General features: G+C 46.3%; 1 protein-coding gene across 1 annotated transcript in view; it reads left to right on the forward strand.

Moving 5' to 3' along the window:
* The window catches only part of bahcc1 (BAH domain and coiled-coil containing 1), a 52455-nt gene extending 36720 nt beyond the window's left edge, over positions 1-15735 (forward strand). The window contains 19 exon segments of the mRNA XM_022743231.1: positions 827-993; positions 1784-1920; positions 2250-2358; positions 3992-4117; positions 4840-5059; positions 5220-5324; positions 6544-6712; positions 7109-7388; positions 8381-8422; positions 8424-8492; positions 9365-9566; positions 9847-9964; positions 10515-10590; positions 10702-10810; positions 10928-11044; positions 11149-11286; positions 11905-13355; positions 14303-14539; positions 15067-15735. Coding sequence (XP_022598952.1) covers positions 827-993; positions 1784-1920; positions 2250-2358; positions 3992-4117; positions 4840-5059; positions 5220-5324; positions 6544-6712; positions 7109-7388; positions 8381-8422; positions 8424-8492; positions 9365-9566; positions 9847-9964; positions 10515-10590; positions 10702-10810; positions 10928-11044; positions 11149-11286; positions 11905-13355; positions 14303-14539; positions 15067-15276 — 4082 coding nt within the window. The 3' untranslated portion in view covers positions 15277-15735.
* The last annotated feature ends 3153 nt before the right edge of the window (positions 15736-18888 follow it).

Below are 18888 nucleotides of genomic sequence, written 5' to 3' on the forward strand. Positions count from 1 at the left end.
TTTGCTTTCTTAGGTAAAAAATAATCTCTTTACATTTATGTCTTTCCTTTTCCTCTCTTCTTCTGTTATCTTCCACCTCATTTCTTGTGTTGTTTTTACTTCCCCTACATCCCTCTCCTCTCCTCTCCTCTCCTCTCCTCTCCTCTCCTCTCCTCGAAGGGGGAAATTGGATTCTGTCCATGTCCATAATGAGGAGATGTAGGAGAATAAATAGATAGCTCAATAAACACTTTGCCTCTTATTGCTTCTCCTCCCCTTTACTCCCCATCCCCTCCCCCCTTCATCTCACTGCATTGCACTCCTCCTCCTCCCTCCTGTCTGTTGTTCTCCTTCTCTCCAGTTCTCCCTCACACACACACACACTCATGCTCGTGTCTGTGCAGCTCCGTCAATGTTGTTGGAGAATGTGTGTGTTCAGAATGAGTGTGATTTATTTGCATAGGTTTATGTGTGTGTTTTTACATGCATGTGTGCGTGTGTGTGTATGTGTGTGTGTGTGTGCGCACTGTCTCATGAATATTCTGTTTCATCTGCTGGTGCTGTGACAATGACAGAGTTAATGACAGTGACAGATGTAGAGATCGTTCTCTAGCACTCCCCCACATGTGTGCATGTGTGTGTGTTTGTGTTGTTTGTGTACGATTAGGCATGAACACCAGTATACATCAAATAAACTACCCAGCTAATATCGTAAATATCACCACTTTTCAAGGCATGGTTTCATCACTCCAGAAATAAATCCGCTCAGCGCGCAACATGTTTTATAACACGGTGTCAGCCGCTCTGATGCACCAATCTTAAACCACAACAATCCGTCTCCGTGCAGGTGAGGACATGCTGACCTTTGACCTCCACAGTCTGGCGACGCTGGCGGCCGCCCGTGCCCTGGAGATGGGGGGAGGGGCTGCGGATGTGGGGGTGGACCAGCAGTGTCCAATCAGGAAAAGGCTCAACCTGCGCAGGAAGTGCAGCTGGACGCCTCGCCACGAGCCGGTGAGGTTTTAGCGAATGTGTATTTTGTTTTATGCATGCAAACATAAATCATTCAGGCTGAAAATGTAGGAGAGTGTTGAACAATGGACACACACCTCATTTGTTTTTTACTTAGCCTAAACAAAAAAGAAGAAAAAAAACATGCTACAGAGAGAAGGTTGTCTGACATTTACAAACATTTACAGTTTTTTATCTGACAATTTTATTCCAAGTAAGAAATTAGCACAAATCATCCGTTGGTTATCCTCAGTGATGCAAACATGGACATCAAACTCATCCATATGCACCCAGACAATCAGTTTTTCATGGAAACACTGCAGCGTACATCACTGTGTGTTGAGTAATACTGGACAAATAAAATTAGCTTGTAAGTGATCAAATAAAATGTGTAGCTTTTAATTTAAATTAGATTGTTTATTTTTTATGTGAATTTCTCACAAAATCTGATTTTTATTAGCAAAGAATATTTTTTATTTTAACTGGAACTGAAGTTCTTTAAGTTCTAGTTACCTACATATCGTCATGTTTGCAAATATTTTAACACGGAGCACCAGTTCGATCTCCCAGAAACCCTTGCCTTCGAGGGCGGATGTTGTCGGTTAACAAAAAATGAGCCGCTTCAGGGATCAAACTGGTGAGAACTCCATCTAATCAACAAGCTGCACAAACACAAGCTGGCGACTTCATATGTCCAAAGACTGTTGAACTCAGTTTGTTTTCAGCATTCAAATTCCTCTGTTTTTGTGTGTGTGTGTGTGTGTTTTTGTGCGTGTGTGTGTGTGTGTGTCAGGTGTGCCCAGTGAAGGGCTCCATGGAGACGATGGGAGGGGAGGAGCTGGCCATGCGTGTCCAGCTGGCTGAGCTACAGCGCCGCTACAAAGAGAAACAGAGAGAACTGGCCAAGCTACAGAGGAAACACGACCACCAGTGAGCAGAGAGAACACACACACACACACACACACACACACACACACACACACACACACACACACACACACACACACACACACACTCTTCTTTTTGTCTAAATTGAATCGTGCATTCCAACATTCGCAGTTCTGCTGTCATGCTGCATCCTCCTGATTTATCAGGACTTGCTGCCTGCTCATACCTAATGCAGTTTGACCTGTAGCCGATACAAGTTTCCTCCTGATTTCTCTTGCTGTCCAGACTGTGTCTTTGATCTCTCTCTCTCTCTCTCTCTCTCTCTCTCTCCGTCTTCCTTCTCCTCCCCCTTCTTGTGTTCCTCTCTGCAGGAAAGAGGAGACGTCTCGTAGCCCTGCCCGCCGGGGGCCCGGTCGCCCCCGCAAGCGCAAGTCCACCCCCGGCCCAGCTGCTGCAGAGACTTCCAAAAGACTCAGGTCAGTCCTCTGATATTGCGTCAGTATAATCAGCGTGATTGGCAAGCCTCGCTCATTCATCCTGATTTCTGTTTGTGTTTTTAGTGAAAGGCACGGTTGATTTTCAAGAAGTTCTTCTTCAGCTGAATTGATTCGAATGCTCTATAGCTGATGATTTGCTTGATTGGGCACTGGAAGGAGCTGCTCACACACACACACACACACACACATACACACACACACACACACTTACACGCGGTGGGTTATGTGATGGAAGCTGTAAGCTGGGTGTGATTTTAAATGCGAGAATGTAATGGAGATGAGGCCTTCATTAATCATCATTAATCACTTTTAATCATATTTATCACTTGCATTGATTATGTCCTGATTCAATGTGAACCTCCAGCATACATTAATACAGCTGGACAAAGTCGTGATGTACAGTTATTACAGTGATAAACGACTCAACACCACCCTCACCGGCTGCAACACACAACCACGCATTAGTTAACACCTTACATGTGCACGCATTCCTGCACATACGCACGAAGCTGGAAGACACACACTCACAGAGTCGGTGTTCAGCGTTCATCATGATAAATGTGTTTTCTCATGCTGCCCCACCTCTGTTAGCATGTGCACCCCTCGCCTTGATAAAATGATTAGTGAAACTAGAGGTTTGTCACGGTTACTATGATTAGAAGGCGCTAATGAAAATGACAATGAAAGGCTTTAGTCATACATGCCGTTGCAACACACACACACACACACACACACACACACACACACACAGAACTTGTTTAATTAGTAGAGCTGGACACGATGTGCGTGAGCAGCATTTCTGTTGTTATTAACAAGCGTTGTATCGTCTGTTTATACTTTCATCTTCTCGTGAGAGTTGTGTGGTGAAATGAAACGGTGTGAGAGTGAGAGAGTAACAACCTTTTGAAACTGAACCAACGATTACTCTCGGTACACACTTGCACTGTATATGGACAACAACCACGCTGCTTTCTCTGAGAACCTAACAGCAGCAGCCCGGGTTCAAGTCCAACCCGTGGCCCTTTGCACCATATCATCCACTCTCTCTCTCTCCCCCTGACTTTCCTGTCTCTCTCTCACTCTCGCTATCAGAAATAAGGCAAAAAATAACTTTAAAAAGCGCTGAACCTGGCTGGGACGCGCTTGTTATTCAGTGGTTTTAACTTCTAAAGTCACATTTGGGCAATAGGGCCACCGTAGGAAACGACTTCCAACAAAATGTTCCCACAAAGTTGGAAGCAGACTATTTAAAATATCATTGCATGAGATTTCACTTAACTAGGACAAAGGGCCCCACAGCCCAAACCATGAGTATGCAAGTAGTGAACACACACTTTTTGGGGAAATATCTAGTATGTATAGCAGTGCACATTCACAGTGACTGTGCAGTAGGTTAGGACGTGACATGGTGTAAACTGAGAGGCTTAGAAGCTCAGAGGGTCAGGCAGGGCGATTGCAACAGACAGATGTGGTCCAAATCTTTCAGGTTTTTTTAGATAGATAGATCTCTTCCCTTTTTTCCCTCCCCTCTCCCCTCTCCCCTCTCTCCTCTCTCCTCTCTCCTCTCCTGGGAGTGGAGATGCTGAGAGTCAAACCTTCCCTCTGTGGGAATATAGGATTCACCTGCCTCAGACATAGCTGCTAACAGAGTGTGTGTGTGTGTGTGCATGCTGGCTGCCAGTGGTGTGAGAGAGCATGCATACAATGAAGAGAGAGAGGAAGAGAGAGAGAGGAAGGGAGGAGTAGTGTTCAATAGAGGTTAGTGTTTATCGATTGAGCCCTGAAGCTCCGGTCAACGGACAGACTCCCCCGAGACTGCTTCATCTCTTTCTCTGTCTCTTTCCCCTCCCCCCCTCAACCATTCTCCTCCTCCCTCGGCCTCTCTCTGTCTCTTCTCCTCTCTCCTTCACACCAGATAATTCTTATCCTTTCATGTGGTGATTCAGCAGAGTTTCATATTCACACGGTTGCTGAATATTTCTGTGTTTGCCGTTAAACTGCGCAGACGGCCGACAGAGCCTGTCTCTTACCTCATCAAAGTTATGAGAAAGAGAAGAAGAGTGGGAAGAGAGTGAGACAATGAATGAACCCAACAGAGAGGGAAGTGAAACTAGAGAGAAGAGAGCGGAGAGAGGCAGAGTTAGACAGAATATCATCCTCGAGAGAAAAGAAATGTGTGATCAGATTAATTCTGTAATCCGTTTTATGTATGATAATATCTTATTTAAGTGCGCCTCTGCTGTGCTTTTATGTTTTCCAGGGCTGGGCTGAATTTGCTGGAGGAAAAAGCCAGGAAGAAAATTTCCAATCATGCATTCAACAGCCTGAGTGCTGCACAGGTCAGTCCCTCTGCAGTCTCTCCTGGTTCATCCACACACACACACACACACTGACAACCACTTCCTGCTGCTAATGTTTTTTTTCTCTTCTCTCCTGGATGTTTCAATTAGTGCAAAGAAATGAGTCAATAATTAGCTGTTCCGCTCCCCATCTACAGATGAAAGCTTGCTGTAAGCACAGAGGTCGGCCCAGCACCCTGAGCTCCAGGCTGGCCAGGCGGGTCACCCAGCTGAAGCAGAAGGCTGCGGCCCAGCGTGGTGCACCGTCAGCAGGCACGCTGCACTGCAGAGGGGACCCTGGAGCATCGGAGACGCCCAAGAGTCACTGCAGACAAGGAGGGAAAGGTGGGGGGGGCAGAGGGAGCATACAAAGTTCACATACTCACTTGTTCGTTAGGTTGCACTGCAAAACTAAACTCTACCCCTGCCGTTGATCCATCAGACCCTCGGCAGGACTGGGAAGCCGGTCAGACCATGAAGAGGAAGAGAGGTCGGAAGCCCAAAGTGTTGATGGGTGTGGACCTGAACAGAGCTCATCACAAGGACGGCCGGGCCTCTGAGAAACTGGAAGTTAGGGAAGAGAAGAGTGACAACGAGAGCTCAGAGCACGGTGAGTTTCTGTGCAGGTCACACACATTTTCTCAATGTTTCCAGCCAAATAAGGATCCTCCAGATGAGAACTTGGCTGCAAAGAACAAAGATGAACATTCAAAAGGCCGTTTATTTTTCATTTATTGTGAAAAAGAACGTTTCCAGTGAGTTATGAGTCAAGCAGTGTCGATTTGGCTGAAAGAGCATCGCCCAGACATTGTGAGATTTCACTATGAGAGTATGAGAGTATGTCTGCGTGTGTGTGTTTGTGTGCATGTGTGTGTGCACATCAAGTGTCTGAGAGTGAGATGTCTGCCGTCATCGGGGGCCTCCTCTCACTTCCCAGCTCGTCTGTCACACCGTTAAAACCGTTAACGACTTGCCACAGGCATGCAACACAGCCACCCCTGCCCTCAACGCCGTACGGTAACGTGAGCTCGCTCTGGCCCCGGTCAGAATGTCACACCCCAACCCTCCCCTCTCTCTTCCTCACCTCCCCAGCCTCGTGAAAATGCCCTCCTCGGAGGCCTTGGAGTTGAGCAGACGCAATGACACTGCTCCTGACTTTTAAACGAATGCCTCACAGGAGAGGAAGGTCGAATATGAAATGAACAAAACTTCAGGAGAACGGTAGAATCTGACAGACCTCACGACCTTGATGGCATGGAGAAGTTGTGATTAAATGTGTGTATGTGTGTGTGTCAGTATTTGTGTGTGTGTGAGTGTGTGTGTGTGTGTGTGTGTGTGTGTGTGTGTGGCTGGGGCAAAGTGTTGACGAGAACGCCATGTAAGTGACAAGTGTGTCAGAGATGTGTCGACACCCGACACGACCCCCACAGTCAGTGACACACAGCTGCCAATAACACTCTGTGTGCGTGTGTGTGCGTGCGTGTGTGCGCGTGCATGCAGCGCTACATCTGTGCATGTGTGCCAACATTTGCTTCCTGTCACTGCAGCTAAGGAACAAGCAGTGCATTATTGTGCAGTCATTAAAGCAGGAATTAATCAGAGTTTGATCAAACATGCAGTCACTGCCAACACTTCTCTGTTTGCTCCTCTGTCTTTGTGTTTACGATTATGTGAGTTCTGCCACAGGCTTTTGAACTGAACTGTAGATGCTGGAGGAATATTGAAGGCTCACTGTCAATACATCTTGTCAAGTGGCTTTAGTTAGCAGTACTTACATTTAGATCACTTGAAGCTTTCTGACGGATCAAACTGATGTTGTGATTCCACAGAGGAGGAGGAGGACGGCAGCTACGACAGCGAAGATGGAGCCGGTGACACCAAGATTGGCTCATCCTCTAAAGAAACTCCTGCAAACCCTGCCGGGATTGCACCTTTTTCTTCACAGTCCTCCAAGCTCCAAACAAACCAGAAAGCCAGGAGTAAGAGACCAGGGCCAACTGGTGAGATTTTTATATGTATTTTTCATATGTGCTGCTGTCAAATAAAACCTGTAACTGAACTCTACATTTGTTTTACTTTTCGAAATCAAAAGGGGGAAAAACTGTTGGTTTTGCTAAAGATACGGCTGATTTCAGGTTGGACATGCCAGGTTTCACCCAACAGTGACAGTGTTAACTCGTTTATGGGTATCATGGGTGATTTGTGTACAGCTATAAGTGCTTTCTAGTGATGTGTTCACGGAGGAACAGACGTGTAGTGTTGATATGACGGCCAAGAAACTAGAGGGAGTCTTTGTTTATTTAACTCATCTAGAGCAATCTAATAAGCTCAGACAATTGTCAGATAACTGTTATGTAGCTTCCAAGAACTGGAAAAGACAAAAAAAAATGAAATTACCTCATATTCATGTAATACCCCTTCAACCTCAGGCATGGGGGGCGTGCCCAGTATAGATCACAGGAGAGCACCGAGAAGGCCGAGCCTCGCCAGCTCAGAGAGGAGACGTCCAGACCACCAGGGGACTAAAAGAGCATCTCTGCCCAGCTGTGGCGTGTCATCTGTGGGCTGCAGATTTGGGAACGGCCGGGGGAACCACGGAGCTCTGACAGAAGCAAACAGGAGCTGCAAGGAAGCCGTGAAGAAGACCTCAGCAGGACAGGGCATTCTGGGCAAGGTGAGACATTACACTTGCCAGACATTACCGGTGTCGGCTGGTGACGTGTAACATTACGGTGAGACAGCAATATTCTGCTTTTGCCAGCGACAACTGTTTAAGTAAGTAAATTACCCCCTGACAGCAGTGATTTATGGCACTACTCCATCACCTCTCTGTTACACCCTCATCACTGGTATTTGCATCTTGCATTTCCTTCCCAACAGCTTCACCTGTGCACGTCTGTGTCATGGGACCTAGACAGCATTGAAATACAGTGTTTCTTTCCCATTTTTTATTCTTTTTTAAAAAACCTTCTACAGCTTCCTGAGCGTGATACCTGTTGATCACGTTTAGGAAGTTGTTTTTCTGCTCTGAAGTTATAAAATCATTCACACATATTCTGCCAATTGGAGCTTAACTTGCGAAGAAAACGGACGATATTTGTGGTGGATGTCACAGTCAGGAAGCTGTGCAACTACATGCTCAACATCCTTTTTATAGGGGATAGGATCTATTTTCTTTCTCCTGCTCATTCACACAGAAGCACACGGGAACGGGAATTGATTAGGGAAAAGGTGAAATGCAATTGCCAATTTTACAAGTGTAACGGAAAGAGTGTAACAATATATTACTGCTGCCACAGAGTTGTAAGCAAGGTAATTACATTACTTTTGAAATGAGTTAATGAGCAGAGAGGGACACGCTGGTTTCTGTGTAACGAACCCAACAGTGGTCAGGAGAGGTTTTCGGTTCAGACAGCGGGTGACTGGAAATGTGAGAAAAGGAGGGAAGGTGACTCAGAGAAAGGTTACTCCCTTTGGCCTTGTGCTGAGAACGAGAGAAGCAGGGAGGAATTTGGAAAAGCCCTCGCCTCACGTTCACTCCTTCCTTGTTGAAGCGAGCCACACCCTGACAGGAAGGTTGAAAATCCTGCAGATTAACACTGACATTACCTACCAATGGCTGTAAATCCGTCACTTTTTCAAATATACCATTTGCTCTTGTTATAGGTGCGTGTTTGCATGCGTGCCTGCTGTGCTAACACACCACTGGGCCCGTTGTATTCATGCAGGCAGCCGTTGGCGAGACACCCGCATTCATTTTAATGAGAAATGCCCCGAGGTTGCTTTAGTCTTTGAGTCATCGTGAGGGAATGTCCAAAAACACATAACTCCAAACCAAACGCAGAAGTATAAAGATAATCATTGGCCATAACCTTACACACACCCATACATTCCTACACACACACACACACACACACACACACACAACACCACCACTAAAGGGAAATGATCACCCATGCCCTCTGGTGACGAAACTTCTGTCACTAAAATATATGGTCTCCTGATGTGGAAAACTCCAAGAGACAACACACACACACACGCCCACACACACCCACAACACACACACACACACCCACACGCACACACAACATCTCTCTTGCATTGAATATTATGGTCTTTTCTTTAGAAAGCTTAGATACAAGCAGAAACCTGTTGGGCGAGCTGACTTTCCATCCTCTGTCATCAATCATCTTTGGATAGACTAGCTTAAACCGGTCTGGAGATGTGTGTTTGTGTGTGTGTGTGTGTGTGTGTGTGTGTATGTGTGTGCGTGTGTGTGTGTGTGTCTGAAGTGAGAATGTAAATTAGGGTTGAGGCTTCCTGCTGAAGTGTCCTTGAGCAAAACGCTAAAGTCTTACCAGGTCAAGAGCTGCAGTTATTACCGACTGCGACCTCTGAACTTCGAGTGAACGATGACAGCTGAGCGGAAAAAAATCCTGCAGACTTAATTGAGGTGTCGCATTACAAGAGGCGTTGGTGCCTGCGGTTGCTTTTCACTGATGGATTTACCACATCAGTCACATCAGACTGGAAAAGACATTCACTCACCTGCAGGTCCCGTTTACCAGTGATTCGTTTGGGCGCATAATGAAATGATGCCATGTCCTGCCTTTTTCTGCCCACTGATGTCACATCCTGTTTCCCGCCCAGGCCAAGGGCCACGCGGTGAGCCGACTCCTGCAGAGCTTTGCGGCTGATGACGGCTTTCGCTTGGATGAGGAAAGCAGCTTCTCTGAGGGAGAGGAGGAGGAGGAGGAGGAAGAAGAGGAGGAGGAAGAGGAGGAGGAGGAGGAGGAGGCAAAGGAGAAGAAGTCGATCCACCTTCCTCCCAACATGCCTTGCCGAATACCCGGTAGGCAGAAACAGTGACACATCATTTATAATTACACACACACATGCAAGTTTTAAAATCGTGTTGGATCCTTTTCACACACACACACACACACACACACACACACACACACACACACACACACACAGACAGACACACACACACACACACACACAGACAGACACACACACACACACACAGACCTCTGCCTCTTTGTCCCTCCTCATCACTACACATAGCAATTATTCACCACACTCACAAATTATGTACATCTCACCCCCCCCCCCCCCCCCCCCTGCAGCCCTGCCAAACTGTGTGCTGAGCAAAGAGATGCTGGTGGACGGGCTGAAGATCCTGATCTCTAAGGAGGACGAGCTGCTGTACGCCGCCTGCGTCCAAACTCTGGATCTGCCCGACATGTAAGACCCTGCTTCGCTGCTGTCACTGCACAGATGCAATAAAACCTATAAAAAAGAGCGCAGAGATTTCCACTAGGTTTTGTAGCAGAAAGTGAGGCCCCTCACCCACAGCGAGTGTCACGTATGACCATTGTTTAAGCTGTCGATTAATCACAGGACCTGCTGTCTCAAAATCTTTAGTTTAGCACTAAAATGACATATTGCGACAAGACCCAAGTCTGATTTACAAGAGAGCTGAAAACTTAGCTTAGCGCTAGTTAAATGCCTGGCAGCTGTGAGAATCTTGACAAACAAGAAGTCTAGACGACTACAAAGCCAAGACACACAGCAGTGGCAGCCAACACAGCTGCCTGTAGAGTAACTGAGCACTCACGACAAAAACCCTATTTTCTAAAAGACAACCTTGAAATCTCGCAGCAAGGTTGTTAGAGTAAATATGAAATTATAACTTACAAATTGAAATGGTGGTTTTGGTTTTTGAGCAATTTTTTATTTTTCATTAATTTCCTTTTCCTTCCTTTTTTTTTTTGTTTTGTTTTTTTTTCTTTAGATTCAGTGTTGTCATCGAGGGGGAGCGAGGGAATCGCCCCAGGATCTACTCGTTGGAGCAACTGCTACAGGAAGCTGTGAGTTTCAGCTCCTTAGTATTTATTACAATCAGCAGTATTGTGGCAGCTGTGGGTCGTTTTAACTCAAACTCCACAAGAGTTACACAGTTTATTTCCTGTTTTTTCCAGGTGTTAGACGTGCGGCCCCAGACTGAGGCCATCCTGACCGCAGGGACGCGAGTTTGTGCCTACTGGAGCGAGCGCTCTCGCTGTCTTTACCCCGGATATGTCCACCGAGGTGCGCGACATGCACTGACCACCTCACTCTTTGCATACGCTCACGCTCACGCGCACGCACGCACGCACATTCACACGCACACACAGCTCATATCCTCCTCTCTGTGCTGTGCTTCAGGAGGTCCGGGTGAGGCGGAGAAGGAGGGCAGTGTGATGGTGGAGTTTGATGACGGAGACAGAGGAAGGATCTCCCTCCCAAACATCAGACTCCTGCCCCCCGGATACCAGATCCGCTGTGAGTGTGGCCGTCTGGAGAGTGAGGGGGGGGGGGTAGTGCATGCTAAACAAAGGAATGAATGAATAAATGAATGCCACCATTAAACAACTCTTCTCTGTCAGGTGCGGAACCCTCTCCCGCCCTTCTGATCTCACCCGGTCGCCGCGGTCGACGAGGGTCCACGCAGGAGAAGAAAGATACACCTACAGAAAAACCAGCCAATGAGGAGCAAGCAGGGAGGCCCCAGGAGAAACGACCAGGTGAGGGGGAGGACACAACATTTAATCATTTTTAATCAGCTATTACACAGTCTTTGGTTTATGAACTGTCTGAGGAATCCAGTGAACATCACTCCTTTGATGTGTTGTCTGTGTCGCACTGGTCTAACTAGTTAATACATTACATATACGCACAGACGAACGACTCTTCAGGCCAAAATTCCCCCAAACAATGCCTCGCTCACAGTTCCACCTGTCGACCAATTATTATCAGATGCCTCTGAGTCAGTTACATAAAACGAAAGACTCGTAAATTAAACTTCCTTGTTTGCTGCCTGTCACTTGTTCCCATATGACTACATGATTAATTATGATTTTATGAAGTGTCAGCCGCGTGCTTTTTGAAGTTAAGCAACATACATGTAACTGATCACAAAGTCAGGGTGACAGTTGGGCTTGGGGGGGAGAGACAGGTTTACCAGGTTTGTTGCAGTGTGAGTAATGTATGTGTCGAAATGTACCTGGCCAGGGGAAGATCAAGGAGATAAAGATATTAAGTTTCCCCAAAGCTCTTAGTTCTACAATTAATCTCAGTATGGTCCTGAGACCTGTCACTTCATATTGATTATAACTCCTCTCTGTTGCTGGCTCCTTTTTCAGTTGGCAGACCGAAGAAAATCCACTCAGTGCCTAAGACCGCCAGCGCGCCGACATCAGTAACAGACACTGTAACCAAAAGCACCACTTCCTTGTTGAACTGGTCTGTGCCTAGGAAGAGGCCGCCGGTTGACTTCTTCCTCTTCAACGGGACGTCCCGTAAGACCCAGAGGAGAATACGAGAGCGGGACTTGGGTTTGTTTCATCGGCCCGCCTCCCACCCTCTTGCAGCTCCGACCCCCATCAAAGGCATCTTTGGCTCTCCTTTTGTAGTCGACTCATTCAGTAGCATTGCCAACGGCTACTCCACCTTCGGAAGCGGTGGAAGCTCTGGAGCCGGGCGACCCGTCACCTCAGTTGCTTCCATGGGTCTCCGGGACTCCTCGTCCTCCTCTTCCTCCTCAGCTGTCACCATGGCAATGGCAGCTGGGAACAGGAAGCCAGTGAGCGAACGCGACAGGAAACAGTTCCTGGTGAAGCTTGACCATGAAGGAGTGACATCTCCTAAAACAAAGAACAGCAAGGCCTTGCTTCGACTCGGAGGGAGCGGAGGGAGAGTAGGAAAGAGCCTCGCCTCTGCAGGAGCACCACTACGATACATCCACCCGTCCCTCCTGGTGAAGGATGGCAAGAAGGGAGGAGGGGAAAGAGACGGTGCTGGGGCCCGGTCTGAGGCTCTTCTAAAGGGCGCTCCACCTCTAAGAAAGGATCTTCTGTCAGCTGGTCTCGGAGTCCAAGGTGGGGATTACAGTTTGGACTACCCGAGCGACTGCCCCAGCTCCTACTCTGAGCTGGATGAGGACGATGAGGATGAAGGCCAAGATGCTGATGCACGTAGTGCGGGAGTCCCACCTCACCGCGGTGGTCGTTTTCCCTCTCGTCTCTCCGTCTGCTTCACGTCATCTTCTTCTTCCTCTTCCTCCTCCGGTTCCATCTCCTCCTCGTCCCTCTGCTCCTCCGACAACGATTCCTCCTACTCCTCTGATGAAGAGTCGTCCTCTGTGCTGCTGCGCCGTGCACTGCTCCAGCAGGACAAACACAAGCACAGGCAGAACATGACCTCCGACCTCCTAAACCCTGACCCTACCACCTCCAGCTCCTCTCCCTCTGCCTCTGCCTCAGCCCCTGCTCACGGCTACGTGGCTAAAGCCAGCATGGCCGTCTCGGGGTCAAAGGTGAGGGCTGACAGAGCAGAAGACAGGAAGGAGTTCATGTCCAAAGGAAGTATGGTGGCTAACAGTAGCACAGCTAAGACCCAGCTAAAGAGGAAGGACGGGGTTCCTAACAGCCACCATCAGAGCCAAAACAGTCCTGTGAGCCAGCAGCCGAAACCTTCCTCCAAGGACCCGGCAACAGCTAAGAGGCAGAGGATGTCTTCACCTGAGCCTCTGCCCAACATGGCTCCCCTGCTGCCTGGACGCCAGCTGTGGAAATGGTCCGGCAACCCCACACAGGTAAGAACACATTTGGATTGTATTTGTATTTTAATATGTTCTTTCTTTGTTGTTGAATAATCTCTGAATTTGTTGTTTTTCCCAAATCTTTCTTCTTTTTGTCACTTTGCTGCAGAACAGCTGTGATCTCTCATTACTACATCCCATTACAATGAAATCCTGACAGTTTTTTCTCATGATCACACTTTACGATTGTCTTGGTATCTGTAACCTACTTAAAGTCACAGCTTCAGTAGGCGGCTGATTGTTGTGGCGGTGTCTGCTGTGTCACACCTTGATTACATACAGTAAATGCAATGATCAAATATGATCTCTCTCTCACGACTGCTTATTCTGACTCAGGCTCTGCACACATTGGCACCACTATCAGCCTTACTTGGTGTGGTTAATCTCCGAGTTTGTTATCCTGATTATTAAGTCACGATCCTGAGATAACAGAACAAAACGGTTTGAGCAACCTTTGCCACTCTCGGCTTCCATGCAGTTTGCTTTATAAACACGACTGTATCCTTTTTTAGTGTGTACATGCCCCAACAAATCAAAAGGGGAAACACAAATGTAGGTGTGTTATCCAGGTTATGGTTACTGTTATCACAACTCATAGGTGAGTTTCAGTGGTATTGCCTCATCAGGTTAAAAGTGAATTACCGATATGCTCCTGTAACTCAATCGTAACCCAATCAGTGTTTGGCACTGAACACTTAAAAAAAGAAGAAGAAGAAGAAATAAATTAAAAAAGTTGAACTACCATATTTTTTGGCTAGAAGCATTTTTTTGGATTCGAAATGGAAAAACATATTAAATCCTCCTATATTTTGGTAGACTGGGTTTAGCAAAACAAACAAAAACTCAAATTAATTTCTGAAATGAGGCTGGTGGTGAAATAAGCCTTCCACACTGAATAAATTGACTGAGGGTGCTGTTTTTATTCTCTCTCTCTCTGACAGAGGAGAGGTCTGAAGGGCAAAGCCCGCAAGCTTTTTTACAAGGCCATTGTGCGGGGCAAGGAGACGGTGCGTGTCGGGGACTGCGCTGTGTTCCTGTCACCTGGCCGGCCACAGCTGCCCTACGTGGGCAGAGTGGAGAGCCTCTGGGAGTCGTGGAGCTCCAGCATGGTGGTCAGGGTCAAGTGGTTCTACCACCCAGAGGAGACTCGCCTGGGGAAGCGACACCGCGATGGCAAGGTAAAGCCCGAGGAGTGCGAGTAGAATTTCTAAAATGGGAAATGGTCAAAGTTAACAGTCTGCGTCATCCTCATATAAATATATTACCAGTGTGCTTCTTTTTACTGTCTATTCTCATCTGATGTGAGTGGTGCTTCCGTTTAGATCATCTGGCTCAACTGGCTCTAAATACTCATTCTAGGGCGGGTCACTCCTTCCTACTTCCTACTTCCTTTTTCCTGCTGCACAGGAAATCATGCATTTTGCATTTCAGGCAATTGGCAATATTGGATTTTGTTTGGAATAAAGAGAAAAAGAGCTGGGTACATGGATATTAACATCCAGCAAGGCTGAAAAAACATAAAAGATCAGCACTTGCAGAAACTCAAACCCACAGTTTGCATGGGAGTGAAACCAGCACCATGGAAATACCAAACACAAACTTGCTTCTTTCCACTTTTCTTACGAAAAATTGTAAATGCAACGTTTTGATTGTGGCATACATTATCCTGTTGATTTGTCAACCATTATTCCCGACTCTACCGTAGAACGCCTTGTACCAGTCGAGCCACGAGGATGAGAATGACGTGCAGACCATCTCCCATCGCTGCCAGGTGGTCAGCAGGGCAGAGTACGATCACCTGATGCGCGAACGCAAGCCGGGCAACGCGGCAAACGACCTGTTCTACCTGGCCGGAACCTACGAACCAACCACAGGCCAGCTGATCAGCGCAGACGGCATGGCCATCGTGTCCTAGCACCGGCAGCTAGAGAGAAATCTAAATACTGACCTGAGCTCTGGAGTTGACGGCCTTCAGGATGGTCCTCCAGAGCAGAGCAGGGGGCAGACGGAAACCGAGAGTTTAGGCTCTGCGTACTGATCTGTCCCCTGTAAGAGGAGGAGCTAGCCCACTGGATAAAGCCCAGCAGTACTGGCACTTAAGAGGAGTCTGGTTCGTTCTGGGGAGAAGTCTGATCCGTGTCAGATTCAACCTGTTTATCAGATGTGGACTGTGGCTCCTTGTTGCAGCGAGAGTCTGAGGCCCGTCTCCGTGGCTGAAAGAGAAGAGCGTCTCACCACTGCGACAAGATTACTGCAACAAACGAACAGGACCCGTGGACATGAGCACTTTGGAGTACAGTAGCTTGGATATGCGATGGAGGGGCGGCTGGCAGACTTGGCTTTCTGAGACAAAGACAGACTCAGAGAGCAGAGAGTACGGAGGGGACAGACTTACTGTAAACCACACTGGTTTGGATGGTTTTAATGGTCTTATACTGGTAGTTTGACGTTGACGACAGATCCCCAACAGGACCAAAAAACACTGTAGTTCGGACTTGTGTGTAAATGTGTGTGTGTGTGTGTGTGTGTGTGTGTGTGTGTGTGTGTGTGTGTGTGTGTGTTTGCAGAGTGGCTGCGATGACCCTGTTCAGCATTTAATGAGCTCTAAGTAAATAGTGCTTTAGCGTGTGTGTGTTTGTATTGTATGAGTGTGTGTGTGTGTGTGGTCATGCACGTGTACGCCTGTGCTCATCAAGCAAAGATGACGTCATGACACACTGTCGGTATGTCTCTAACACTCTGAATATTAATCTATTCAGTACTTAACGTGCGGTTTTTCAGTCCTCGCGACGGAAACACGCGACAATTTTTTTTTTCTCCTGTCAAGCCATACACGTCAATACCTCTCTCTCGTATCCTCCTATTCAGGTGCGAAGACACATGTACAGGTAGTTGGATTGTTTATTTGAACTGTGCGTGCATGTTGGTGTGCGTGCATATGTGTGCATGGGCAAGCGTGTGTGCTTTGTACAGCATTATGTATAAAATTACATGTTGTAAATAGTATACATATATATTTGTTCTTTTTTTTGTTGTTTTCTTTTGCAGAGAAGAATATTTTATTTAGATTTTTTTAGGGTGTGTGTGGGTGGGTTGTGGGGGAGGGGGCGGGGCGGGGGGTCTGGCTAGAGGGAGGAGGTTGGGTTAAGTTTCCTCCTCTCTCAATGCACTGAACAGGATTGGAGGCTTGGACTTGTACAACTGTTGTGAAGACTTTGTGGTTGTAAGCCCTGCTTTAGGGATGAATACGTAGAAAGGGTGTTTGGGAAATGTTGTTTTTATAAGGAAATCAGAAAAAGGCTCTTTTTAAATGTTTCAAAAATGTCTCTTTTTTTTTTTATTTTGCTCTGTTGAGTTAAGAATGTGCATTTCCTGTTGGGAGCTTTTTTTTTTCACAAATACTGGAAAAGAAACTGAGTTTCTGCTGTTCTCTGATCCTTAAAGAATCTAGTTCTTCTTTATCTATTTTAGCCTGTATTCCTATATAAAATGTAGATATTTATCTGGCATCAAAAACGAAACATACCAAAGCACCTGTGAGTTTACGCTTCAGCGCATCAGAAGAAAACAATTTTATGAAAAAGACAAAAAAAGACGTTCAATCAAATCTGAATCCGGGACCCCTGCAATCACCGAGGTATTTGAAGTAGAGTTCCTCTCGTTGTCTGCTCGCGTTCACCCAGCGTTGCTATGACAGCCTCCGAGAAACGTTGCAGCAACATTGTCTGCGCGCTGCCCAGCTGATGCACTTGAGGTCTCTATGGCAACCAGAATGGCATCACGTGACTGTGAAGGACAATCAGAGCCAATCAATGGGACAATGGTGAGAGACACAAAAAAAAAAAAAAACAAGATAAGGATCAAATCACAAATTATGCTTCTTGTCACTTTTATTCCTGCTTTGCCAAAAATGTCTGTGTGTGTGTGTGTGTGTGTGTGTGTGTGTGTGTTTTACGTTCGCTTGTTTTCCTTGTTTACCATTGTCTAACTGTTTATGCAAGCCTGTGATGACTGTTTGTTGTCAGTGTATAGGATGTACAGGGGGGAAGAACATGAATGCCTTTTTCTTTTCTAGGACATTGACTGACTTTTAACAACAATGTTGCTGTTACACTGCAAAGCAAAAGCTTTAAAAGGAATCTAATGTGAAACTCAATTTTTTTGAAATATTACTTTTATGGGTCTTTAATTGAATTATTTTTTAAAAGCTGTATTTTCTTTAAGAAACACTGGATTCAGTTCTAACCATCACCTTTTGACAGAAACGACATTGTGTTTTTTTTTTTTTTTTTTAGACCCACTGGAACCTGCTTTGTACGGTCGAGATAGCCTACTAAAATATATTATGTAATTTCAGTCATTCTTTGGAAATATGACTTAAATATTTCCTCATGTACAAAAAGAAAAAATTATTTATCTTAATTTTATTGCCTTTTTGTGTTTCATTAAAAAAAAAAAAAGATTCTTACAAAATAAAACATGACGATCTTGATGTCTTTTTTTTTTGCCCTTTCCTGCTGGGTGTGAGTCTTCTGAATGCCGCCTTGTGTTCATCAATGCCGATCATTTGTCTGCTGTAAGAAAGTGGACCGCAGAAGAAAGCGTGGAAAGAATGAGAAGGGAGGAAAAACACGAGAGGGGGAAGCAATTTGAAACTGTAGCTGTGGCCGATAGGAGGGGAAGAACGGGGAGAGAAAGGGAAACTGTATCTCGCAGAGTTTCATGAGAGACGACGGGCGAGATAAAGTCTCCTCGGGCTGTGCAGGTGACTCAGGTATTCAGAATAATAAAAACGGAACAGCACCATTAAGAGAACAAAGCGAGGGGATCAGCTTTCAGCATGCAAATACCTCAAATCCTCACCTGTGACTGTGTCTCTGGATACATGCGTGTAATACATAAATGTTCATGTGGCACATGCTCGACCTGTGTGTACACACCGATATAAGCCCACAGTGTGTGAATGCAATCCTGCACTTCTAGGAGTTTACTGTGTGTGTGTGTGTGTATGTGTTTGTGTGTTGTAATGGGAGAGCTGGGAAGAACAGTTGAGATTATCCCCTGCAGGGTGTGGAGTTTCTGGGACAAAGTGCGCAAATTTACTGCATTTTATTTGAGACTTCCTGCGACATATTCACACCTTTTATCGCACGGTAACCGGAGCCTTTGTGATGCAGCTTATTGCAACATTGAAGTCTGGATGAAGGATTTACCTTTGACCTCAAATTACAGTCTGGCTGCCTCGTGGCAGCGCGCAAAGAGAGCTTGAGCACAGCGTCACCTTGAACGTCGGCCATAAACTTTATTTTACTCTGAGCTGTGTTTTTAGTGTTCGGCCCCTCCTTTGCTGGTTTTTCTCTTTCTCTTCTCGGCCAGCTCCTGCTTCACTTGTCAATACAGGAAAAGTTGACTCACTTTTTTTTTTTTTTTTAATAACTTTGCTAATGGTCCTTGGCAATAGTTTGAAATCACACACACATAAACACTATCAAGTACAAGCCCTTTGTCCAGCCGTATGTGTGTGTGT

Source organism: Seriola dumerili, unplaced genomic scaffold, assembly GCF_002260705.1.
Source record: "Seriola dumerili isolate Sdu_G_001 unplaced genomic scaffold, Sdu_1.0 BDQW01000068.1, whole genome shotgun sequence".
Lineage (NCBI taxonomy): Eukaryota > Metazoa > Chordata > Actinopteri > Carangiformes > Carangidae > Seriola > Seriola dumerili.